Source organism: Entelurus aequoreus, linkage group LG04 (assembly GCF_033978785.1).
Source record: "Entelurus aequoreus isolate RoL-2023_Sb linkage group LG04, RoL_Eaeq_v1.1, whole genome shotgun sequence".
Taxonomy (NCBI): domain Eukaryota; kingdom Metazoa; phylum Chordata; class Actinopteri; order Syngnathiformes; family Syngnathidae; genus Entelurus; species Entelurus aequoreus.
In genome coordinates, this window is record NC_084734.1 from 15,348,370 (window position 1) to 15,375,748 (window position 27,379).

Below are 27,379 nucleotides of genomic sequence, written 5' to 3' on the forward strand. Positions count from 1 at the left end.
CAGAAAATAAGCAGATAATAACAGTAAATGAACAAGTAGATTAAAGGCCTACTGAAACCCACTACTACCGACCACGCCAGGGGTCACCAACCTTTTTGAAACCAAGGGCTACTTCTTGGGTACTGATTAATGCGAAGGGCTACCAGTTAGATACACACTTAAATAAATTGCCAGAAGTAGCCAATTTTCTCAATTTACCTTTAACTCTGTTATTATTAATAATTAATGATATTTATCTTTGTGGAAACACTGATCATCTTAATGATTTCTCACAATAAATATATATAGAAACAGATAAATATCAATATGCAACACTTTATTTTTATATTTTCTCTAAGTGCACATTTTTCAAATTGAACATTTTCAAATGATCACTTCTAAGACAGTCTTGTGAAATCACAATATCCCATTTTAACTAGATAGCCACTAACATTTTTTAACAAATCATGAATTACTTTGCACCATGTTTGTACAAATAATAACTCATGTAAAATACAAAAGTAAACTCTCAAATTTTTAAATCATGTCACACTTTGAACTGGACACCAAATCTGTTATCTGTTTCTTTGTCAGTTAGTGGGAAGCCTGGCATTGCATGCTGTTAACTAGTGTGTTGTACTCTGGTGTGTAACTTGACACTGCAACTCTGAGTGAGTCTTGCAGATGTGCATCAGTGAGGCGTGTTCTGTGTTTGTTCTTGATGAAGTTCATGTCAGAAAAGGCTGATTCACAAAGATAAGATTTTTCCTCATTGTTTGCGGAACCTTCTTAATCTTTTGGACATATTTTCACAGCAATCTGGCCTTAAGCTTAATTATGATAAATGTAAAATGTTAAGGATCGGAAATCTAAAGGGAACGTCCTTTCGAATGGAATGCAAAGTGTTTTGTTTTATATGCAATCTGTTGTGTTCCCTAATTTTTTTCTGTGTACATGAATGAAGGTGTGTGTTGCTGAGTCCGACTTGGACATTATCTGGACTGGGCCTGGTTTAAAAAACCCTTTAAAAAAATCTAATTTCATTGACAACCTGGTCTGTTGAAGATAAGGACCTTTTTTTAAAAAATAAAATAAAATAAGATAAATAAATAAAAAACATTTTCTTGGATAAAAAAGAAAGTAAAACAATATAAAAATAATTACATAAAAAATAATAATTAATGAAAATGTTAGTGGACCAGCAGCCTATACAATCATGTGTGCTTCAGGGACTGTGTCCCTTGCAGATGTGTTGTCTATGTTGTGGGAACCAGAATATTGGTAGCAGAAAGAAATAACCCCTTTTGTGTGGATGAGTGTGCATGGGGGAGGTTGTTTGGGTTGATGCACTGATTGAAAGTGTATCTTGTGTTTTTTCTATGTAGATTTAATTTAAAAAAAAAAAAAAAAAAAAAAAAAAAATTTTTTAATTTTTTTTTTTTTAATTTTTTTTTTTTTTTTTAGTACAGGCCCGCGGGCGACTCATCTGGTCCTTACGGGCGACCTGGTGCCCGCGGGCACCGCGTTGGTGACCCCTGGACCACGCAGTCTGATAGTTTATATATCAATGATGAAATCTTAACATTGCAACACATGCCAATACGGCCGGGTTAACTTATAAAGTGCAATTTTAAATTTCCCGCTAAACTTCCGGTTGAAAATTCCTTTGGATGATGACGTATGCGCGTGACGTAGCCAGTTTAACAAAGGTATGCCTTCCCCATTGAAGCCAATACGAAATAGCTCTGTTTTCATCTCATTATTCCACAGTATTCTGGACATCTGTGTTGGTGAATCTGTTGCAATTTGTTCATTGCATTATGGAGAAAGAAGCTGAGCAAGCAAAGAAGAAAGTTGTCGGTGCCAAGCGGAGTATTTTGCGAGGGAAGTCAACAACACAACACAGCCGGTGTTTCATTGTTTACATTCCCGAAAGATGCAGTCAAGATCGAAGAACTCGGACAACAGAGACTCTTACCAGGAGGACTTTGATTTGGATACACAGACGCGATACCGTGAGTACGCTTCCAAACATTTGATCGCTTGCTATAACTAGCTCGAGCTAGTAGCTAGGAGCTAGGAGCTAGCATAACAAACACCTAGGTGTTTGTTATGCGGGATTAATTTGTGGCATATTAAATATAAGCCTGGTTGTGTTGTGGCTAATAGAGTATATATATATGTCTTGTGTTTATTTACTGTTGTAGTCATTCCCAGCTGAATATCAGGTCCCACCCGCGCGCTTCCAAACATTTGATCGCTTGCCCGTACGTGCGTGTCATGTACGTAACTTTGGTTAAAGGCCTACTGAAATGAAATTTTTTTATTCAAACGGGGATAGCAGATCCATTCTATGTGTCATACTTGATCATTTTGCGATATTGCCATATTTTTGCTTAAAGGATTTAGTATAGAACAACGTCAATAAAGTTCGCAACTTTTGGTCTCTGATAAAAAAAAACCTTGCCCCTACCGGAAGTAGCGTGACGTTGTCAGTTGTTCACTCCCTCATATTTTCCTATTGTTTTCAACCCAGCTAGAGCTATTCGGACAGAGAAAGCGACGATTACCCCATTAATTTGAGCGAGGATGAAAGATTCGTGGACGAGGAACGTTAGAGTGACGGACTAGAATGCAGTGAAATACATATTTGTTTTCGCTCTGACCGTAACTTAGGTACAAGCTGGCTCATTGGATTCCACACTCTCTCCTTTTTCTATTGTGGATCACAGATTTGTATTTTAAACCACCTCGGATACTATATCCTCTTGAAAATGAGAGTCGAGAACGCGAAATGGACATTCACGGTGACTTTTATTTCCACGACAATACATCGATGAAGCTCTTTAGCATGAACTAACGTGATAGCATCTGTCTCAAATGCAGATAGAAACAAAATAAATAAATCCCTGACTGGAAGGATAGACAGAAGATCAACAATACTATTAAACCATGTACATGTAAATACACGGTTAATAGATCTCAGCCTGGCAAAGCTTAACAATGCTGTTGCTAACGACGCTAAGGCTAACTTAGCAACCGGACCTCACAGAGCTATGATAAAAACATTAGCTCTGCACCTACGCCAGCTCTCATCTGCTCATCACGACGCGTGCTCACCTGCGTTCCAGCGATCGACGGTACGACGAAGGACTTCACCCGATCATCCGTGCGGTTGGCGGCCTGGAGACGGAGGAAGTCAAGGTGAGGTCGTTCGGCTAGCGCGTCTGCTATCCTCAAAGTCCTTCTTGTTGTGTTGCTATAGCCAGCCGCTAATACACCGATCCCACCTACAACGTTCTTCTTTGCAGCCTCCATTGTTCATTAAACAAATTGCAAAAGATTCACCAACACAGATGTCCAGAATACTGTGGAATTATGAAATGAAAATAGAGCTTTTTTGTATTGTATTCAATGGGGAAGGCATACCTCTGTTCCCCGGGCTACGTCACATGCATACGTCATCCTCCAAAGGCTTTTTCAACCGGAAGTTTAGCGGGAAATTTAAAATTGCACTTTATAAGTTAACCCGGCCGTATTGGCATGTGTTGCGATGTTAAGATTTCATCATTGATATATAAACTATCAGACTGCGTGGTCGGTAGTAGTGGGTTTCAGTGGGCCTTTAAATATATAAGCTTTATGAACCTTGGGTTAGGTGAACGGTCCTTTGGGCTGATTGAGTGTGTGTGTTGTGCAGGTGTTTGAATTGTATTGGCGGGTTATATAGACGGGATCCCGTCCATATAACTAGCTCGAGCTATAACTAGCTCGAGCTAGTAGCTAGGAGCTAGCATAACAAACACCTAGGTGTTTTTATGCGGGATTAATTTGTGGCATATTAAATATAAGCCTGGTTGTGTTGTGGCTAATAGAGTATATATATGTCTTGTGTTTATTTACTGTTGTAGTCATTCCCAGCTGAATATCAGGTCCCATCCGCCTCTCACAGCATCTTCCCTATCTGAATAGCTTCCACTCCCCACTAGTCCTTCACTTGCACTTTCCTCATCCACAAATCTTTCATCCTCGCTCAAATTAATGGGGAAATCGTCGCTTTCTCGGTCCGAATCGCTCTCACTTCTGGCGGCCATCATTGTAAACAATAGGGAACTTTGCGGATATGTTCAACTGACTACGTCCCGCTACTTCCGGTAGGCTCCTGCAACCCCGAAAGGGACAAGCGGTAGAAAATGGATGGATGGATGGATGGATGTTACTGCATACGTCAGCAGACTAATTAGGAGCCTTGTCTAGTATGTTCACTAACTCATAAAGTCAGTAAATATGTCCCTGGACACATGAGGACTTTGAATATGACCAATGTATGATCCTGTAACTACTTGGTATTGGATCGATACCTAAATGTGTGGTATCATCCAAAACTAATGTAAAGTATCAAAGAAGAGAAGAATAAGTGATTATTACATTTTAACAGAAGTGTAAATGGAACATGTTGAAACAGAAAATAAGCAGATCCCATAAACTGCCAAGATACCTGTGGCGGTGGGGGCGTGGCTATGGGCGTGGTCACCATGACATCATCGAGTAATTTGCATAATTTACTACAATGATATGATTGTCTCTAAAAGGCTCAAAAAATGTATACTTACTAATTAATAATAACAGTTTTGTTTTAAACGTCCATCCATCCATTCATCCATTTTACAATATAATTACAACACTTTATGTACATATTTATATACAGATTTGAACAATAAGTTATTCACTGAAATATATTTATTAATTGTGGTTCTTACAAAAAATATATCTTATAAAATATAAAAGCTAAAATGTCTCTTAAAGCTCTGCCCCTTTAATTAGTGCATACTAAATAATTTAACTTTAGCCTACTACTACAACCATATTATTTACCAGCAACATAATGTGAAACAGAGGCAGAGGTGTCCTGCCACAGTCAGTAACAAATAAACAGAAAACAGTAGTGGTCAAATACAAATAAGGCAACAAGATAAATGAATGTGTGGGAAACACTGCAATGTATGATCCTGTAACTACTTGATATCGGATCGATACCTAAATGTGTGGTATCATCCAAAACTAATGTAAAGTATCAAAGAAGAGAAGAATAAGTGATTATTACATTTTAACAGAAGTGTAGATGGAACATGTTGAAACAGAAAATAAGCAGATCCATCTATCCATTTTCTACCGCTTATTCCCTTATTAACACTAAATGAACAAGTGGTCAATTTTTACAGTTTGTCCCTCATAATGTTGACAAAATAATAGGTAGATAAATGACACAATATGTTACTGCCGCCTACCGCCCAAATGCAGCTGAGATAGGCTCCTGCAACCCCAAAAGGGACAAGCGGTAGAAAATGGATGGATGGATGGATGTTACTGCATACGTCAGCAGACTAATTAGGAGCCTTTGTTTGTTTACTTACTACTAAAAGACAAGTTGTCTAGTATGTTCACTAACTCATAAACTCAGTAACTATGACCCTGGACACATGAGGACTTTGAATATGATCAATGCAGTGTTTCCCATAAACTGCCAAGATACCTGTGGCGGTGGGGGCGTGGCTATGGGCGTGGTCACCATGACATCATCGAGTAATTTGCATAATTTACTACAATGATATGATTGTCTCTAAAAGGCTCAAAAAATGTATACTTACTAATTAATAATAACAGTTTTGTTTTAAACGTCCATCCATCCATCCATCCATTTTACAATATAATTACAACACTTTATGTACATATTTATATACAGATTTGAACAATAAGTTATTCACTGAAATATATTTATTAATTGTGGTTCTTACAAAAAATATATCTTATAAAATATAAAAGCTAAAATGTCTCTTAAAGCTCTGCCCCTTTAATTAGTGCATACTAAATAATTTAACTTTAGCCTACTACTACAACCATATTATTTACCAGCAACATAAAGTGAAACAGACGCAGAGGTGTCCTGCCACAGTCAGTAACAAATAAACAGAAAACAGTAGTGGTCAAATACAAATAAGGCAACAAGATAAATGAATGTGTGGGAAACACTGCAATGTATGATCCTGTAACTACTTGATATCGGATCGATACCTAAATGTGTGGTATCATCCAAAACTAATGTAAAGTATCAAAGAAGAGAATAATAAGTGATTATTACATTTTAACAGAAGTGTAGGTTGAACATGTTGAAACAGAAAATAAGCAAATCCATCCATCCATTCTCTACCGCTTATTCCCTTATTAACACTAAATGAACAAGTGGTCCATTTTTACAGTTTGTCCCTCATAATGTTGACAAAATAATAGGTAGATAAATGACACAATATGTTACTGCATACGTCAGCAGACTAATTAGGAGTCTTTGTTTGTTTACTTACTACTAAAAGACGAGTTATCTAGTATGTTCACTATTTTATTTAAGGACTAAATTGCAACAATAAACATATGTTTCATGTACCTGAAGATTTTTTTGTTAAAATAAAGCCAATAATGAAATTTTTCAGGTCCCCTTTATTTAGAAAAGTATCAAAAAGTATCAAAAATACATGTAGGGTAAAACATCGGGACAACCCTACTTTTCACAGATGTACCTAATGTTTTGGCCCGCCAAGGTGTACATTTGCACGTGCGTTTCCTCTTTTAGACCCAAACTAACAGCTCGGTTGTCACCATCCATCTGCTGCGAACAGAGAGAGAGAAAGAGAGCTCACTTCTCGGTGTGTTCTCCACGTCGGTCTTCACACATACCAAGTGCAGACCTTCCAAAATAAAATGTGAGCCCTCCCAACCCCGACACACCACATGCATTCCTTCCCGCCGAGAGAGCGTGCGAGCGAGCGAGCTGGGGAGAGAGAGAGAGAGAGCGAGAGAGGGAAAATAACATCATCTTAAGCCAGAAGACTTCTTGATGTTCGGGGCTATTTTTGGTGGAAAAAGTCCTCATGCCCTTTTTTGTCATTCGCAGGGGATTTCCTGCACTCTTAGCCCCGGCCTGAAAAGGGCTTTGCATGCAGGATTAGTGTGTTTGTGTGCGGGGGTCTCTTCTTTGTGTCATTCAACGGCACCGCACATCTCTCTCACTACTGAACCACACTCCACACAAGAATGTGGCCTCACATAATGGGGGAACACATTCGTTGGAAAAGGAGGTCACAATTACAACCGTTCACCCCCTCAATAAAATATCCTTTAGGGGTAATTCAACGTGCAGCCCACACCCCCTTGTATGTCTGCATGCTGGAACTAAACAGTTGAGGCAGCCTTTGTTTGCGGCAGCGCAACCATGCAACAAGTGCCGCCTCCTGCACACACCCTGCTTTATTTGGGTCACCAAAACAACAACAACAATAATAGTGGTTAGAGCAGGGGTGTCAAACTCATTTTAGATCGGGGGCCACATTGAGAAAAATCTACTCCCAAGTGGGCCGGACTGGTAAAATCACGGCACGATAACTTAAAAATAAAGACAACTTCAGACTGTTTTCTTTGTTTGAAAATAGAACAAGCACATTCTGAAAATGGACAAATCATAATGTTGTTGTTTTTTGTTATACTTACATGTTGCGGTTAATAGTATTCTATCTTTATTTGTTGTTATTTATATTTTCTGAATAAATGATGTGATAATGTACATCAGTCAACTCATAGGTGTTAATTTTCAATCTATCAAGATACAAAAATTATATCAAAATCAAATTACAGTATGTTTTTTATGTAGTTTGTGTCATGTCTGTTCATGTTTTTGTTTTGGCCATGTGTTTGTTTTTTGGACTCTTTTTAGTTCCTGGTTGCACTTCCTTGTTTGTTCGTTTCCATAGCAACTTATTAGTTTTCACCTGTCCTGTCACGCACCTGCTTCACGTTTTGAGTCACGCACCTGTTTTCACTGATCATGTCACTATTTAAATCTGTCTGTTTCTGTTGTTCGTCCTGGCGACCTCGCACTTTTTCATCCCTCTACTTCATGTCATGTTCTTTGCCAAGTAAGTTTTTGTTTATTAATGCCACAGTTTGTGTTTTTGTTTTATTGTTCATAGTTTCTGCCTTTGTGCAAGTTTTGTGTTTATACCCAATTTTTGTATTTCCGCCTTTGTGCGCGCCTTTTGTTTGCTTCCCTTTTTTGTAGTTTATTAGTGTTAAAATAAATAATGTATTTAAATTCACGCCTTTTCTGTTGCCTTCTGGAGAAACAAAACCCGAGAACCAAGTCCTGACAGTTTGATCATTTTCCTCGACTGATGCACTAACATCATGTGGTTTATTTCGTACATATGTAGCATCATCTACAAAGATACAAAAATTTGCTATTTTCATATCCAGTGTACACATTTAGAACAGCTGTTTCTTTCAGTCAAAAAATTTTAGGTTCATTTTTACACTTAGCAAACTCATCCCACGGGCCGGATAAAACCTGTTCACGGGCCTGATCCGGCCCTCGGGCCATACGTTTGACACCCCTGGGTTAGAGTGTCCGCCCTGAGATCGGTAGGTCGTGAGTTCGAACCCCGGCTGAGTCATCAAGGGTTGGAATTGGGGGTTAAATCACCAAAAAATTATTCCCGGGCGCGGCCACCGCTGCTGCTCACTGCTCCCCTCACCTCCCAGGGGGTGATCAAGGGTCATGGGTCAAATGCAGAGAATCTTTTCGCCAAACCTAGTGTGTGTGTGTGTGTGTGTGACAACCATTGGTACTTTAACTTAACGCAGACCTGGGCATTCTGCGGCCCGCGGGCCGCATCCGGCCCTTTGTACGTCCCTGTGCGAATTATAAATTACAAAATACATTTAAAAAAGTATCTATTTCGAGTGTGCAATACAACGGTGCTGCTTTTGTTTTGAAAAACGTTATTTGTATTACTTCCGTGTGGACGCATGCTCGTGCGCGCAGCGGCAATCACAAATACAAAATACATTTAAAAAAACATCTTTGTCGTGCGTGCAATACAACCGTGCTGCTTTTATTTTGAAAAGTGTTATATGTGCGTATGTCCTGTGAGGGAAGGCGCACAGCGACAAGTGATGCCCGGTTATCCCCGAGACGCTAAAAAGAGAAAAGTTGATGACGAATGGCGTGTTTTAAAAAAGACATGGACTGCCAAGTACAGGTAAAGCCGTGTGGATGGATGGATGTTGCTGTGTTTAAAGAATATAGTGTAACGACCTGCTGAAGTAGATGTTGTCTTCTTGAGTTGCGTAAATGAGGAGTGAGGAGACGTGCGTGTGGAACGAGATATGTTGAGCTGTGTTAGTATAGCTTGCTCAATAAAAGTTTAAAAAGAGCATCAGACTTGGTGTGCACTTCTTCTGGACGCTACAATTGGTGTCAGAAGTAAAACTTTGCGCATACTGCACTGTTTGTGTGCTACGTCATCGGGAGGTACGTGCCACGTGAGGAGCTCGCCGCAAAGAGAGAGAGAGAGAGAGAGAGAGAGAGAGAGAGAGAGAGAGAGACAGCGTTTACAGGTGTAGCCACGCTGCTTGCCACGGGGGGAATTCCGCCCTCAATGAAGACTCCCAAGTTTGATGGCAAGGCGAACTGGGAGGCATTTCATCCCACTTCTGACATCAATTGTAGCGTCCAGAAGAAGTGCACACCAAGTCTGATGCACTTTTTAAACTTTTATTGAGCATGCTATACTAACACAGCTCAACTTATCTCGTTCTTTCCAAAAGGAAAACCAATCCTCACTCCTCATTTCCGCAACAGCAACGCTTCTTCCTTCTTCGCCAATCACCTTACAGGCGTGCTACGTTCACAACAAAGAGGATGCAGGATGAAGTGACAGAAATTGAAATTTTTGTATTGTAATATACATCAGGAAGTGTTGTGTAAGAAAGTGTTAAAAATAAAACCATCAAAAGCCATCTGCTTTTGTATAAAGATAAGTTAGGTTTAATGAAAATATTATTATTATCTATTTTACGGTATATCAAAAATAATTTGAGCAAAATTTAATAGAAATATTGTCGGTGTGGCCCTCCAGCAGTGCTCGGGTTGCTCATGCGGCCCCCGGTAAAAATTAATTGCCCACCCCTGACTTAACGTAATAACTAGAACATTTTGATGGGCCTGCTATCTGTCAAAGATTATATACATTACAAAAGCAATCTGCTGTTTTTGAGGATCTAACGCAAAAATGCTAACCAAAGATCCTATATATATATATATATATATATATATATATATATATATATATATATATATATATATATATATATATATATATATATGACAGTATCGCTGTTATTAGGAATTTATAGCAAAAACATCAGTTAAAGATCTCAATTAGACATAATTGCTCTGCTGTTTTTAGGAATCTACAGCAAAAGCACCAGTCAAAAATCTCTATATGACATAGTATATCTGCTGTTTTTAGGAATCGAATATGAAAATGCGTTTCAAACATCCTAAAGTAAACGGCAGGAGTGATCGGCAGCTTTGTTTTTGGGAATTCGCTGCAAAAACACTAGTCAAAGATTCCATACATGACAAGAGCAATCTGCTGTTTTTAAGGATCTAACGCAAAATGCTAGCCAAAGATCCTACAGATAACAGTATCGCTGTTATTAGGATTCTATAGCAAAAGCACCAGATAAAGATCTCTCAATAAGACATATTTTCTCTGCTGTTTTTAGGAATCTACAGCAAAAGCACCAGTCAAAAATCTCTATATGACATAATTTCTCTGCTGTTTTTAGGAATCAAATGCAAAAATGCAATCCAAACATCCTAAAGTAAATGGCAGGAATGATCTGCAGGTTTGTTTTTGGGAATCCACTGCAAAAACACTAGTCAAAGATTATATACATTACAAGAGCAATCTGCTGTTTTTGATGATCTAACGCAAAAATGCTAACCAAAGATCCTATAAATATATAACAGTATCGCTGTTATTAGGAATTTATAGCAAAAACACCAGTTAAAGATCTCAATAAGACATAATTGCTCTGCTGTTTTTAGGAATGTACAGCAAAAGCACCAGTCAAAAATCTCTATATGACATAGTATATCTGCTGTTTTTAGGAATCGAATATGAAAATGCGATTCAAACATCCTAAAGTAAACGGCATGAGTGATCGGCAGCTTTGTTTTTGGGAATTCGCTGCAAAAACACTAGTCAAAGATCCCATACATGACAAGAGCAATCTGCTGTTTTTAAGGATCTAACGCAAAATGCTAGCCAAAGATCATACAGATAACAGTATCGCTGTTATTAGGATTCTATAGCAAAAGCACCAGATAAAGATCTCTCAATAAGACATATTTTCTCTGCTGTTTTTAGGAATCTACAGCAAAAGCACCAGTCAAAAATCTCTATATGACATCATTTCTCTGCTGTTTTTAGGAATCAAATGCAAAAATGCAATCCAAACATCCTAAAGTAAATGGCAGGAATGATCTGCAGGTTTGTTTTTGGGAATCCACTGCAAAAACACTAGTCAAAGATTATATACATTACAAGAGCAATCTGCTGTTTTTGATGATCTAACGCAAAAATGCTAACCAAAGATCCTATAAATATATAACAGTATCGCTGTTATTAGGAATTTATAGCAAAAACACCAGTTAAAGATCTCAATAAGACATAATTGCTCTGCTGTTTTTAGGAATGTACAGCAAAAGCACCAGTCAAAAATCTCTATATGACATAGTATATCTGCTGTTTTTAGGAATCGAATATGAAAATGCGATTCAAACATCCTAAAGTAAACGGCAGGAGTGATCTGCAGCTTTGTTTTTGGGAATTCGCTGCAAAAACACTAGTCAAAGATTCCATACATGACAAGAGCAATCTGCTGTTTTTAAGGATCTAACGCAAAATGCTAGCCAAAGATCCTACAGATAACAGTATCGCTGTTATTAGGATTCTATAGCAAAAGCACCAGATAAAGATCTCTCAATAAGACATATTTTCTCTGCTGTTTTTAGGAATCTACAGCAAAAGCACCAGTCAAAAATCTCTATATGACATCATTTCTCTGCTGTTTTTAGGAATCAAATGCAAAAATGCAATCCAAACATCCTAAAGTAAATGGCAGGAATGATCTGCAGGTTTGTTTTTGGGAATCCACTGCAAAAACACTAGTCAAAGATTATATACATTACAGGAGCAATCTGCTGTTTTTGATGATCTAACGCAAAAAATGCTAACCAAAGATCCTATATATAACAGTATCGCTGTTATTAAGAATGTATAGCAAAAACACCAGTTAAAGATCTTAATAAGACACAATTGCTCTGCTGTTTTTAGGAATCTACAGCAAAAGCACGAGTCAAAAATCTCTATATGACATCATTTATCTGCTGTTTTTAGGATTCGAATACGAAAATGCAATTTAAACATCCTCAAGTAAATGGCAGGAGTGGTCTGCCGGTTTGTTTGGGGGAATTCACTACAAAAACACTAGTCAAAGATCCTATACATTACAAGAGAAATCTGCTGTTTTTGAGAATCTAACGCAAAAATGCTAACCAAAGATCCTATAAAAATATAACAGTAACGATGTTATTAGGAATTTATAGCAAAAACATCAGTTAAAGATCTCAATTAGACATAATTGCTCTGCTGTTTTTAGGAATCTACAGCAAAAGCACCAGTCAAAAATCTCTATATGACATAGTATATCTGCTGTTTTTTTTATTCGAATACAAAAACGCAATTCAAACATCCTCAAGTAAATGGCAGGAGTGATCTGCAGGTTTACTTTTGAGAATTCACTGCAAAAACACTAGTCAAAGATCCAATACATGACAAGTGCAATCTGCTGTTTTTAAGGATCTAACGCAAAAATGCTTGCCAAAATCCTACAGAAAAAAGTATTGCTGTTATTAGGATTTTATAGCAAAAGCACCAGATAAAGATCTCTCAAAAAGATATAATTGCTCTGCTGTTTTTAGGAATCTACAGCAAAAGCACCAGTCAAAAATCTCTATAGGACATAATTTCTCTGCTGTTTTTAGGAATCGAATGCGTAAATGCAATTTAAACATCCTAAAGTAAATGGCAGGAGTGATCTGCAGGTTTGTTTTTGGGAATTCACTGCAAAAACACTAGTCAAAGATCCAATACATGACAAGAGCAATCTGCTGTTTTTAAGGATCTAACGCAAAATGCTAGCTAAAGATCCTATAGATAACAGTATCACTGTTATTAGGATTCTATAACAAAAGCACCAGTTAAAGATCTCTCAATAAGACATAATTGCTCTGCTGTTTTTAGGAATCGAATGCGAAAATGCAATCCAAACATCATAAAGTAAATGGCAGGAGTGATCTGCAGGTTTATTTTTGGGAATTCACTGCAAAAACACTAGTCAAAGATCCTATACATGACAAGCGCAATCTGCTGTTTTTAAGGATCGGATGCAAAAATGCTAGACAAAGATCCTATAGATGACAGCCGCGCTGTGCATTTTTTCGGCGTCTACAGCAAAAGCACCAGTTAATGATCTCAATATGACACAATTGTTCTGCTGTTTTTAGGAATCACTTGCCAAAGCAATTATATGGATAACAGGAGCTGTTTTTTTAGGATTTCACTGCAAAAACATGAGCCAAAGATCCTATGGATGACAGGAGTGGTCAGCGTTTTTTGTTTTTGTTTTTTTTCTACAGTCAAAATGCTCGTCAAAGATCCTATAGATGACAGGAGTGGGTGACTATTTTTGGTCATCTACAGTCAAAATGCTCATCAAAGATCCTATAGATGACAGGAGTGGGTGACTATTTTTGGTCATCTACAGTCAAAATGCTCATCAAAGATCCTATAGATGACAGGAGTGGGCGACTATTTTTTGTCATCTACAGTCAAAATGCTCATCAAAGATCCTATAGATGACAGGAGTGGGTGACTATTTTTGGTCATCTACAGTCAAAATGCTTATCAAAGATCCAATAGATGACAAGAGTGGGTGACTATTTTTGGCCATGTTAAGTCAAAATGCTTGCCAAAGATCCTATAGATGACAGGAGTGGGCGACTATTTTTGGTCATCTACAGTCAAAGTGCTCATCAAAGATCCTATAGATGACAGGAGTGGACGACTATTTTTGGTCATCTACAGTCAAAATGCTCATCAAAGATCCTATAGATGACAGGAGTGGGCGACTATTTTTTGTCATCTACAGTCAAAATGCTCATCAAAGATCCTATAGATGACAGGAGTGGGTGACTATTTTTGGTCATCTACAGTCAAAATGCTCATCAAAGATCCAATAGATGACAAGAGTGGGTGACTATTTTTGGTCATGTTAAGTCAAAATGCTTGCCAAAGATCCTATAGATGACAGGAGTGGGCGACTATTTTTGGTCATCTACAGTCAAAATGCTCATCAAAGATCCTATAGATGACAGGAGTGGACGACTATTTTTGGTCATCTTCAGTCAAAAAGCTCATCAAAGATCCTATAGATGACAGGAGTCGGCAACTATTTTTGGTCATCTACTGCCACAACGCTAGTCGGAGATCATATATGACAGAAATGTTGCGATGTTTTGAAGAATTTACTGAGGCAAAGATTCTGTATTTGACATTTTTTTTCTGCTTTTAGGAATCTTCTGGGTAAAAAAAAAAAAAACAGCACTACTTCAATTGTCAATATTAAAAAAAGGCTCGGCCAAACAGCATGTGAAGGCAAGTAGAAGACAGAAAAGTAATGTTTATACTCTGTGATGCAAACCACATGTTGAAGAAGAGCTCTCACAAACCCTGAGCTCATCTTGCTCAGTCCTCTGACTCCGCCCACACAGAACCAACAGGACCCAGACAGGCCAGAACCAAATCCGTGGCATGGTAAGACATGGCAGCCAAATGTGGCTTTGTTCTATTTTTTTTTTTTCATCCGTCTGCCTCAGGCTTCTATTTAATGGAACATTCTTTGCAAAGAATGCCTGGAATCCTCAATTGGAAAGGCAATACTCACAGAGTCTCAATGACTTAATTCTATTCTCCTTATCAACTGCAACCTGATGGAAATATCTAATTAGCGCTTGAGGCACATGACGTCCAAAGTGCAGGACATTTTCTGGACGAAAATTATTTTACCTTTATTTTGATTTCGACACAACGAAGAAGCATATTTTAATGCAGTGATTATGTCTCGTTTTTATTATTGTGTAACATGTTGGTCCCAGGCAAGAAATTGGAAACCTTGCACAAACAACCGCTCAAAAACCTTGACCGAAAATCACAACACCACCATCCCTGTTTAGTAGGGGTGTAACGGTACACAAAAATTTCGGTTCGGTACGTAACTCGGTTTAGAGGTCACGGTTCGGTTCATTTTCGGTACAGTAAGAAAACAACAAAATAAACATTTTTTGGTTATATATTTACCAAATTTGTAAACAATGGCTTTATCCTTTTAACATTGGGAACACTATAATAATTCTGCCCACGTTAATCAACATTAAACTGCCTCAAGTTGTTGCTCAGATTAAATAAAATGACAAAAATGTTCTTCTATATATAAAAAGTGCAACATTAAAGGCTTACTGAAACCCACTACTACCGACCACGCAGTCTGATAGTTTATATATCAATGATGAAATCTTAACATTGCAACACATGCCAATACGGCCGGGTTAGATTACTAAAGTGCAATTTTAAATTTCCCGCAAAATATCCTGCTGAAAACGTCTCGGTATGATGACGCCTGCGCGTGACGTCACGGGTTGTAGCGGACATTTTGGGACAGCATGGTGGCCAGCTATTAAGTCGTCTGTTTTCATCGCAAAATTCCACAGTATTCTGGACATCTGTGTTGGTGAATCTTTTGCAATTTGTTCAATGAACAATGGAGACAGCAAAGAAGAAAGCTGTAGGTGGGAAGCGGTGTATTTCGGCCGGCTGCAGCAACACAAACACGTAGCCGATGTTTCATTGTCTACATTCCCGAAAGATGACAGTCAAGCTTTACCATTGGCCTGTGGAGAACTGGGACAACAGAGACTCTTACCAGGAGGACTTTGAGTTGGATACGCAGACGCGGTACCGTGAGTACGTACGCAGCTGCGGCTTCCAAACATTTGATCGCTTGCCCGTACGTGCGTGACGCTATGTGCATGTCACGTACGTAACTTTGGGAACTTTGGGGAAATATATGTGCTGTATGAACTTTGGGAGGTGAACGGTACTTTGGGCTGTGGGATTGAGTGTGTTGTGCGGGTGTTTGATTTGTATTGGCGGGTTATATGGACGGGAGGGGGGAGGTGTTTGTTATGCGGGATTAATTTGTGGCATATTAAATATAAGCCTGGTTGTGTTGTGGCTAATAGAGTATATATATGTCTTGTGTTTATTTACTGTTTTAGTCATTCCCAGCTGAATATCAGGTCCCACCCGCCTCTCACAGCATCTTCCCTATCTGAATCGCTTCCACTGCCCTCTAGTCCTTCACTCTCACTTTCCTCATCCACGAATCTTTCATCCTCGCTCAAATTAATGGGGAAATCGTCGCTTTCTCGGTCCGAATCGTTCTCGCTGCTGGTGGCCATGATTGTAAACAATGTGCAGATGTGAGGAGCTCCACAACCTGTGACGTCACGCGCATATCGTCTGCTACTTCCGGTGGAGGCAAGGCTTTTTTATCAGCGACCAAAAGTTGCGAACAATTGTCGATGTTCTCTACTAAATCCTTTCAGCAAAAATATGGCAATATCGCAAAATGATCAAGTATGACACATAGAATGGACCTGCTATCCCCGTTTAAATAAGAAAATCGCATTTCAGTAGGCCTTTAAACAGTTTCAAGTCAACTCATCATGCTTAATTTATTACAGCATTTGGGAAGCCTGTAGTTGATTTATTATGTAAATGTTATATTTTTATCAATATGTGATAGCAGGGACCCTGCCATTCAAAACTAGGCTGCTGCATTACTAATGATTAGTGTAACCATAGCTGAAAAAATGGTACAATAGCAATAGGAGAGACTATTCATTCCTGGACACCATGGAGTTCATGTAGGCTTAAAGGCCTACTGAAATAAAAAAATTTATTTAAACGGGGATAGCAGATCCATTCTATGTGTCATACTTGATCATTTTGCGATATTGCCATATTTTTGCTGAAAGGATTTAGTAGAGAACATCGACGATAAAGTTGCAACTTTTGGTCGCTGATGAAAAAAAGCCTTGCCTGTACCGGAAGTAGCGTGACGTCAAAGGTTGAAAGGCTCCTCACATTTCCCCATTGTTTTCAATGCAGCTAGAGCGATTCGGACCGAGAAAGCGACGATTACCCCATTAATTTGAGCGAGGATGAAAGATTTGTGGATGAGGAACGTTAGAGTGAAGGACTAGAGTTCAGTGCAGGACGCATCTTTTTTCACTCTGACCGTAACTTAGGTACAAGCTGGCTCATTGGATTCCACACACTGTCTTTTTTCTATTGTGGATCACGGATTTGTATTTTAAACCACCTCGGATACTATATCCTCTTGAAAATGAGAGTCGAGAACGCGAAATGGACATTCACAGTGACTTTTATCTCCACGACAATACATCGGCAAAACACTTTAGCTACGGAGCTAACGTGATAGCATCGGGCTTAACTGCATATGGAAACAAAGGAAATAAGCCCCTGACTGGAAGGATAGACAGAAAATCAACAATACTATTAAACCATGGACCTGTAAAAACACGGTTAATGCTTTCCAGCTTGGCGAAGCTTAACAATGCTGTTGCTAACGACGCCATTGAAGCTAACTTAGCAACGGGACCTCACAGAGCTATGCTAAAAACATTAGCTATCCACCTACGCCAGCCAGCCCTCATTTGCTCACCCGTGCTCACCTGCGTTCCAGCGATCGACGGCGCGACGAAGGACTTCACCCGATCATAGATGCGGTCGGCGGCCCGGAGACGGAGGAAGTCAAGGTGAGGTCGGCGGCTAGCGCGCCTGCCATCCATCTCAAAGTCCTCCTGGTTGTGTTGCTGTAGTCCGCCGCTAATACACCGATCCCACCTACAACTTTCTTCTTTGCAGTCTTCATTGTTCATTAAACAAATTGCAAAAGATTCACCAACACAGATGTCCAAAATACTGTGGAATTTTGAGATGAAAACAGAGCTTTTTGTATTGGATTCAATGTGTCCGCATACTTCCGTTTCAACGATTGACGTCACGCGCATACGTCATCATAGATAGACGTTTTCAACCGGAAGTTTAGCGGGAAATTTAAAATTGCACTTTATAAGTTAACCCGACCGTATTGGCATGTGTTGCAATGTTAACATTTCATCATTGATATATAAACTATCAGACTGCGTGGTCGGTAGTAGTGGGTTTCAGTAGGCCTTTAAAGTATTGCTAGAAACATAATTTTATATGGGACTTTATTGTATTATATGTATAGTACATGTTCCAAAAAGAAAAAAGCATAAAACACCACCAGAATTAGAGATATTACAAGTCAAAGGGATGAAGCTTAGTGTTACGCTCATGACTTGGTGTAACTAAACATTACCCTATAAGATGAAGGCAATTGCATTTTATTGATATTTGAAATGTATTCAATGTTTATAAATGAATATTTAAATATACTAAATGTAACAAAGGGAATAAATATTCAAAATAAGATCATTAAATGAAATCTAGATTGGTTACGCCATCATGAGCGCAACACAAGGTTGTAAAAGTTTCAACTACAATTCTAAATAAGATGTCAAAAGCAAACTGAAATCAAATACACACAGCTTAAAGATTGATCAATACCTATTTAAATTTAGTAATACATAAATATGATGATTTATCAAAATATAAAAGAAATATACCTGAACAGAACGCTCATGATGGTTACACCAAAAAGTAACGCTATGAATCGCGTTTTTCCAAGTATTTGGGGCATTTTTATGCTATTTCCAAGCATCTCCTTTTTATTATCGTTGATTTTAAATGGTCAAACTAATGCATATTATATATGCATGCCCTAGTAAACAAGCAAAAAAAAGTCACATTTATTTTGATTGTTACATTTTGAAGTACATTTGTGCAGGTGGGTGCGAATGTACCCATTACCAGAGCTGTACACTCTGGAGCTACAGAGCGTTTTCTATTGGGGCTCCAGTACTATGGAATGCCCTCCCGGTAACAGTTAGAGATGCTACCTCAGTAGAAGCATTTAAGTCCCATCTTAAAACTCATTTGTATACTCTAGCCTTTAAATAGACCCCCTTTTTAGACCAGTTGATCTGCCATTTCTTTTCTTTTCTCCTCTGCACCCCTCTTCCTTGTGGAGGGGTGGTTTCCTGCTGGCCCCACTATGGACTGGACTCTCACTATTATGTTGGATCCACTGTGGACTGGACTTTCGCTGATATGTTGGATCCACTATGGACTGGACCCTCACAATATTATGTCAGACCCACTCAACATCCATTGCTTTAGGTCTCCCCTAGAAGGGGGGGGTTACCCACATATGCGGTCCTCTCCAAGGTTTCTCATAGTCATTCACATCGACGTCCCACTGGGGTGAGTTTTTCCTTGCCCTTATGTGGGCTCTGTACCGAGGATGTCGTTGTGGCTTGTGCAGCCCTTTGAGACACTTGTGATTTAGGGCTATATAAATAAACATTGCAGTGTTTCCCATAAACTGCCAAGATACCTGTGGCGGTGGGGGCGTGGCTATGGGCGTGGTCACCATGACATCATCGAGTAATTTGCATAATTTACTACAATGATATGATTTTCTCTAAAAAGGCTCAAAAAATGTATACTTACTAATTAATAATAACAGTTTTGTTTTAAACGTCCATTCATCCATCCATCCATCCATTTTACAATATAATTACAACATTTTATGTACATATTTATATACAGATTTGAACAATAAGTTATTCACTGAAATATATTTATTAATTGTGGTTCTTACAAAAAATATATCTTATAAAATATAAAAGCTAAAATGTCTCTTAAAGCTCTGCCCCTTTAATTAGTGCATACTAAATAATTTAACTTTAGCCTACTACTACAACCATATTATTTACCAGCAACATAAAGTGAAACAGAGGCAGAGATGTCCTGCCACAGTCAGTAACAAATAAACAGAAAACAGTAGTGGTCAAATACAAATAAGGCAACAAGAGAAGTATCCTACACTTCTCTTTTGTAAAGTAAATCTGAACAGCCTATATGGGCATCTACATCAACTATATGATTTGCCTGAGAAGCTGGAAAGGACACACAAAAAAAATAAAAATAAAAAAATGTTTTTAATTTTTTTTTAAATTTGTGGCAGACATAATTCTTTCGTGGCGGGCCGCCACAAATAAATGAATGTGTGGGAAACACTGCATTGATTGATTGATTGATACACTAAATCAAGGTTCCACTGTACTAGCACAAATGTAGTACCCAAGGGCATCCGGCAGTGGAGGCTCCTCTATGGGGTCTTGGGGCACTAGGAGGTTAACCCCTTTACTACTGTTACCCCAGGTGGCCCTTGGCAAAGGCCTAGTACCTGACTGCCCCCTAGCCAGGGATACTGTGAAGACCTCAACGGCGGAGCAGGCGGAAGACGGTAGATTTAAGAACTACCACAACGGCTGCGATGGCGAAAGAAGGCTGCAGCAGAATAGGGTCCCCAGTCGTCTTGGGACTCCATGCCACTGGACCCTGACCCGATTCTGTCAAGGATCGTGTGGTAACTGTCTGTGCACCAGTCTCCCCACGTAAAACAAAGTCACGCACAGGCATCCTCCATAAAGGGATACACCCCTACCAGGAAGATCGTCATACTCGTTCGAGTGACCGCCAATGATGATATGAGTACCCGAGGTCCCAGATTTAGCCTAATGAGGCCCACAAGACCACAAGTATGTACATAATAGTTTAAATCGAATAAGTAAAACAAAGAATAGAATGTGATACTGTAGTCCAAAAGGAATGTACAAACAATGACAGCAAACAAAACCAAAATCAAAGCACAGTTGGGAAGCCATGAATAGGAATGTTGCTCTTTTACTGACCCAAGCTGTGAGTCAACAGAGTAATTAAACAAAAAGACCACTCAGCAGTGGGTTTTGAAAGGAACTATAGGCTCAAATATCATGAGGAGAAGTTACTACGTCGAGTTGTAGTAACAATAACAAGGCTTCTGTGGAAATCCTACATATTTCAGCATTGAGGGATTAGTCACATTCATTCAAAAAGGACGACGGTGGCTTTCTGGAAGCTGGTGAGTCAACTCTGTGGTCCGGGTGAAGGGCGTGGCGCTGTTGTCAGCGGCGTCAATTCACGATGTGAGAAGAAGTCCGTCCTATTAGTCTATAGATAGACTGCGCTTTTATTGGTGTTTGGTTATAATGTGAGCAGTGAGAGTGTACAAGTAAGCTCTTTGTAGGAGGACTGATGAATGGTCTCTTTCACGACTCACTTCAAGTTAAAACAACATGACCGCCATAAACATCCTGTGACTTTCTGTGGCTGTAACAAACACGACAAGACTCAACACCATGGGCATTATTACCGCTTTGATTGTGTTTGTTTATTGTCTCAATAAACACAAAAAAAGCGAGTTGGCTATGTTTAATCGTTCAAAGCAGTGGTACCCAACCCTTGGTCCGCAGGTCGCAAAGAAATGTGTTTGAAATGGCATCAATTTTATTTGTTGTCTTTCGAGCATCTTATTTTGAAAGAATGCCCACTTACTTGCCATGCACTTGGTGGAGCCTGCTCCATCATTACCGATTCTACATTAAGACAATTTATTTGGTGTGTTAATACTGAAGTAATTGGTGTGATTACAGCCCTGCGATATAGATAGATAGATAGATAGATAGATAGATAGATAGATAGATAGATAGATAGATAGATAGATAGATAGATAGATAGATAGATAGATAGATAGATAGATAGATAGATAGATAGATAGATAGATAGATAGATAGATAGATAGATAGATAGATAGATAGATAGATAGATAGATAGATATACGCTACCGTTCAAAAGTTTGGGGTCACATTGAAATGTCCTTATTTTTGAAGGAAAAGCACTGTACTTTTCAATGAAGATAACTTTAAACTAGTCTTAACTTTAAAGAAATACACTCTATATATTGCTAATGTGGTAAATGACTATTCTAGCTGAAAATGTCTGGTTTTTGGTGCAATATCTACATAGGAGTATAGAGGCCCATTTCCAGCAACTATCACTCCAGTGTTCTAATGGTACAATGGGTTTGCTCATTGGCTCAGAAGGCTAATTGATGATTAGAAAACCCTTGTGCAATCATGTTCACACATCTGAAAACAGTTTAGCTTGTTACAGAAGCTACAAAACTGACCTTCCTTTGAGCAGATTGAGTTTCTGGAGCATCACATTTGTGGGGTCAATTAAACGCTCAAAATGGCCAGAAAAAGAGAACTTTCATCTGAAACTCGACAGTCTATTCTTGTTCTTAGAAATGAAGGCTATTCCACAAAATTGTTTGGGTGACCCCAAACTTTTGAACAGTAGTGTATATATATATATACATACACACACAAACACATTTATACATATATATACACATACATATGCATACATATATACAGTACATATACTGTATATAAATATATACATACATGTATACAGTATATATACACATATACAGTCGTGGTCAAAAGTTTACATACACTTGTAAAGAACATAATGACATGGCTGTCTTGAGTTTCCAATAATTTCTACAACTCTTGTTTTTTTGTGATTGGAGCACATGCTTGTTGGTCACAAAAAACATTCATGAAGTTTGGTTCTTTTATGAATTTATTATGGGTCTACTGAAAATGTGAGCAAATGTGCTGGGTCAAAAGTATACATACAGCAATGTTAATATTTGCTTACATGTCCCTTGGCAAGTTTCACTGCAATAAGGCGCTTTTGGTAGCCATCCACAAGCTTCTGCCTCAATTTTTGACCACTCCTCTTGACAAATTGGTGCAGTTCAGCTAAATGTGTTGGTTTTCTGACATGGACTTGTTTCTTCAGCATTGTCCACATGTTTAAGTCAGGACTTTGGGAAGGCCATTCTAAAACCTTAATTTTAGCCTGATTTAGCCATTCCTTTACCACTTTTGACGTGTGTTTGGGGTCATTGTCCTGTTGGAACACCCAACTGCGCCCAAGACCCAACCTGCGGGCTGATGATTTTAGCTTGTCCTGAAGAATTTGGAGGTAATCCTCCTTTTTCATTGTCCCATTTACTCTCTGTAAAGCAACAGTTCCATTGGCAGCAAAACAGGCCCAGAGCATAATACTACCACCACCATGCTTGACGGTAGGTATGGTGTTCCTGGGATTAAAGGCCTCACCTTTTCTCTTCCAAACATATTGCTGGGTATTGTGGCCAAACAGCTAAATTTTTGTTTCATCTGACATCACATGGACAAAGATAAGACCTTCTGGAGGAAAGTTTCATGGTCAGATGAAACAAAAATGGAGCTGTTTGGCCACAATACCCAGCAATATCTTTAGAGGAGAAAAGGTGAGGCCTTTAATCCCAGGAACACCTTTCCTACCGTCAAGCATGGTGGTGGTAGTATTATGCTCTGGGCCTGTTTTGCTGCCAATGGAACTGGTGCTTTACAGAGAGTAAATGGGACAATGAAAAAGAAGGATTACCTCCAAGTTCTTCAGGACAAGCTAAAATCATCAGCCCGGAGGTTGGGTCTTGGGCACAGTTGGGTGTTCCAACAGGACAATGACCCCAAACACACGTCAAAAGTGATAAAAGAATGGCTAAATCAGGCTAGAATGAAGGTTTTAGAATGGCCTTCCCAAAGTCCTGACTTAAACGTGTGGACAATGCTGAAGAAACAAGTCCATGTCAGAAAACCAACAAATTTAGCTGAACTGCACCAATTTTGTCAAGAGGAGTGGTCAAAAATTCAAGCAGAAGCTTGTGGATGGCTACCAAAAGTGCCTTATTGCAGTGAAACTTGCCAAGGGACATGTAAGCAAATATTAACATTGCTGTATGTATACTTTTGACCCAGCACATTTGCTCACATTTTCAGTAGACCCATAATAAATTCATAAAAGAACCAAACTTCATCAATGTTTTTTGTGACCAACAAGTATGTGCTCCAATCACAAACAAATAAGAGTTGTAGAAATGATTGTCAACTCAAGACAGCCATGACATTATGTAAACTTTTGACCATGAGTGTTCATACATACATACACTTATACATATATATACAGTCGTGGTCAAAAGTTTACATACACTTGTGAAGGACATAGTGTAGTAAAAGACGAGCGATTTTTCGGAATTCCTACTTTTCCAAAGTGTTCCTGAATATAGAGTTCTAAAAAAATGTATGACAGACCACCTCAAAAAAACAGAATGGATTTGTACAGTTTTTTACTGAATGGGACACCCAAAATGTACATGAAAATAAAGAAAGTGGAATTTACAATATTATCTATGAACAATAAAACACTGAATATCAACATTATATGAACATCACTCCTCTTTTACTTCTCAGATCAAGCAAAACACAACAAAAATGTACCAAACAGCAAAATATGAATGCAAAGTGTAAAAAAAAAAAACTATAATATGATATATTATCACTTTTATGCAGAAATTGGTTGTAAAAATCTGCTCCTGCATCTGTTCCTGATACATGCGTTTGGGGCCGGCTGGTCTGAAAACAAACCCCACCCACTCTGCTTTGTCCCTGGTCTGAGCTGCTGTGACGTAGATTCAGGGTTTCCCACACATTCATTTATTTGTGGCGTCCCGCCACGAAAGATTTACGTCCGCCACAAATAAAAAAAATTAAATTTTTTTTTTTTTTTTTTTTTTTTTTTTTTGTCCTCTCCAGCTTCTCAGGCAAATCATATAGTTGATGTAGATGCCCATATCGGCTGTTCAGATTTACTTTACAAAAGAGAAGTGTAGGATACTTCTCTTGTTGCCTTATTTGTATTTGACTTTATTAAATGTATTTATATTAGAAACACAACATGTGTATATAACAAAGGGTGCAAAGTCTGCAGGCAGTAGGAAACACATGGTTAAGTGTAGGGAGTAAAACTGATGGCAGTCTAAAGTTCAAGATTTTTGGAGCTCTTTGTTCAGTGGATCAGATGTTTGATGAAGCTCTGTGTCTATCTACCACCACTACTGTTTCCTGTTTATTTGTTACTGACTGTGGCAGGACACCTCTGCCTCTGTTTCACTTTATGTTGCTGGTAAATAATATGGTTGTAGTAGTAGGCTAAAGTTAAATGATTTAGTATGCACTAATTAAAGGGGCAGAGCTTTGAGACATTTTAGCTTTTATATTTTATAAGATATATTTTTTGTAAGAACCACAATTAATAAATATATTTCAGTGAATAACTTATTGTTCAAATCTGTATATAAATATGTACATAAAGTGTTGTAATTATATTGTACAATGGATGGATGGATGGATGGACGTTTAAAACAAAACTGTTATTATTAATTAGTAAGTGTACATTTTTTTAGCCTTTTTAGAGAAAATCAAATCATTGTAGTAAATTATGCAAATTACTCGATTATGTCATGGTGACCATGCCCATGGCCACGCCCATAGCCACGCCCCCACCGCCACAGGTATCTTGGCAGTTTATGGGAAACACTGAGATTACCGTAATAACTCCTATAACACTCAAAAGCACAGATTCCAACCATTGAATTACTTTCTATAGTTCAAGATTTACGGTCATTTAAAAAACAGCACTGCACATCATAATGGCGGCGACAGTTTTGATGTTAAAGGTCTAAAAAAAAAACTATGTAGAAAGTACCGCGGGTCTGGGATTGCGTTCGATGTTGCTACTTACCAAGAAGGGCTTGAAAGAGCTGGCTGCCCAAAATGGAAGACACTTTGCCCACACTGGTCTTCAGGGTCTGCTCCTCTGGACTGGTCAAGCTGGCCTGGTACCTTCTGAGCAGCCCCACCGCTCGCTCAGTGTCTGCCTCACAAAAGACGCAAGATTCCAGTGTGAATATTTCAACGTTATCCTGTGCACAGTGTCATCATGTCCAGTACGAGACTTGTAGGGCTGGATGGACGAGAGCGCGGCCAAAAAGTCCTCCTAATGCTCGGTTTGGATGGAAATTAATGACCCCCAAAAAAATGACCTCTCGAAAAATTCGAATGAAAAAGACTCGTATTCCTGCTATAGCGAGCATGCAAATCAACAAATATTTGCCAAGTGAGTCGGAGCTTTTCTTCCGGTCACTCACACACATCAAAGGTCTGGAGGGAAGCAGCCACACAACACTTGCTAGCAAGTTCTTCCAAAAACAGAGGTTATTTAGTAGGGATGTGACTCTTACAACACACAATTCGATTCAAATCAGAATGAATACTTGATTCTACACGATTCTCAATTCAAACATATTCTCACAATATGTATGTGGAGGGGGGCGTGGCCTGCGGACCTGCAGCGAAGCGGGGTGTGCCAGGACCGGCTTCGAGATCAGCGACAGGTGCGTAGATGGCCCACCTGGGCCTGCTTATCTAATCACCTGTCGCTCTGTTAAAGGGCAGCAGCCGGGGAGGAGAGAGGAGGTGGAGTTGGAGCACGAGCGAGAGCGAGAGCGAGACAGACCAACGCAAAGACAATTGCTGAAAAGCACATCAGAGACAATTTATTGCAAAATAAAACAGTGTTCTCAACCCTGAAAGGAACTGTCATGTCAGTGCTTGGTGGTCCGAAGAACCCGGAAGGGAGACACCTCCACAATGTATATATACTAATAAAACAGGACAATGACCCCATGACGTATGACGTACACACACAGCAAGTGAGCTGGAGATGGCCTAAAAACTTATTTATTAAAAAAAAGCATTGTTGTTTTCAAAATGAATTTTGGAAAATTATGAATTAATTGTGAATCGGAATAAATGCAGGATTTCCCCCACATTTAAGGGTTTGTGGTCAATATGACATCATCACATAATATGCATAATCTGCCATAAATATTATATATATTTTCTTTAAAGATGTTAAAAAAGTTATAAATACAATTAAAAACAAATCTGTTCCATTATTATTTGTTTGTGTGAATGCTCCAAAACATTCACACATATGCTTTTCTACACCAAAATTAATCTATTTCTTAAATTTTTCTTCTTCTCCAGATTTTGGCGCGCTCTACCTTCTACATTTTTCACCCGATTCAAACCGTTCCAACTTCAAGCTGTTCAGCCTGTTCGGGAATGGCGGGCTTTCCCTTGACAAATTCCAAAAAAATTCCCAGGTTTCCCAAAATTCCAGGTTTTCCGGGACGTTTTTCCCCATTCAAAATGAATTGGCCATTTTTCAAACTTCCACCATTTTCACATTTTTCAACCGATTCAAACCATTCCACCTTCAACACATTCCACCATCCTGGAAATTCAAACTATACTTTTTCCAAATTCAAAAAAATTCCAGGATTTTCCAGAATTCCTGGT

The 27,379-nt window shown here is 38.7% G+C and overlaps 1 protein-coding gene across 1 annotated transcript in view; it reads right to left on the minus strand.

Moving 5' to 3' along the window:
• LOC133648322 (disks large 1 tumor suppressor protein-like) overlaps nt 1-27,379 on the minus strand; it is an 84,091-nt gene that overhangs the window by 48,881 nt on the left and 7,831 nt on the right. Inside the window, exon 3 of the mRNA XM_062044300.1 lies at nt 25,758-25,889. Coding sequence (XP_061900284.1) covers nt 25,758-25,889 — 132 coding nt within the window. The remainder of the gene's footprint in view (nt 1-25,757; nt 25,890-27,379) is intronic.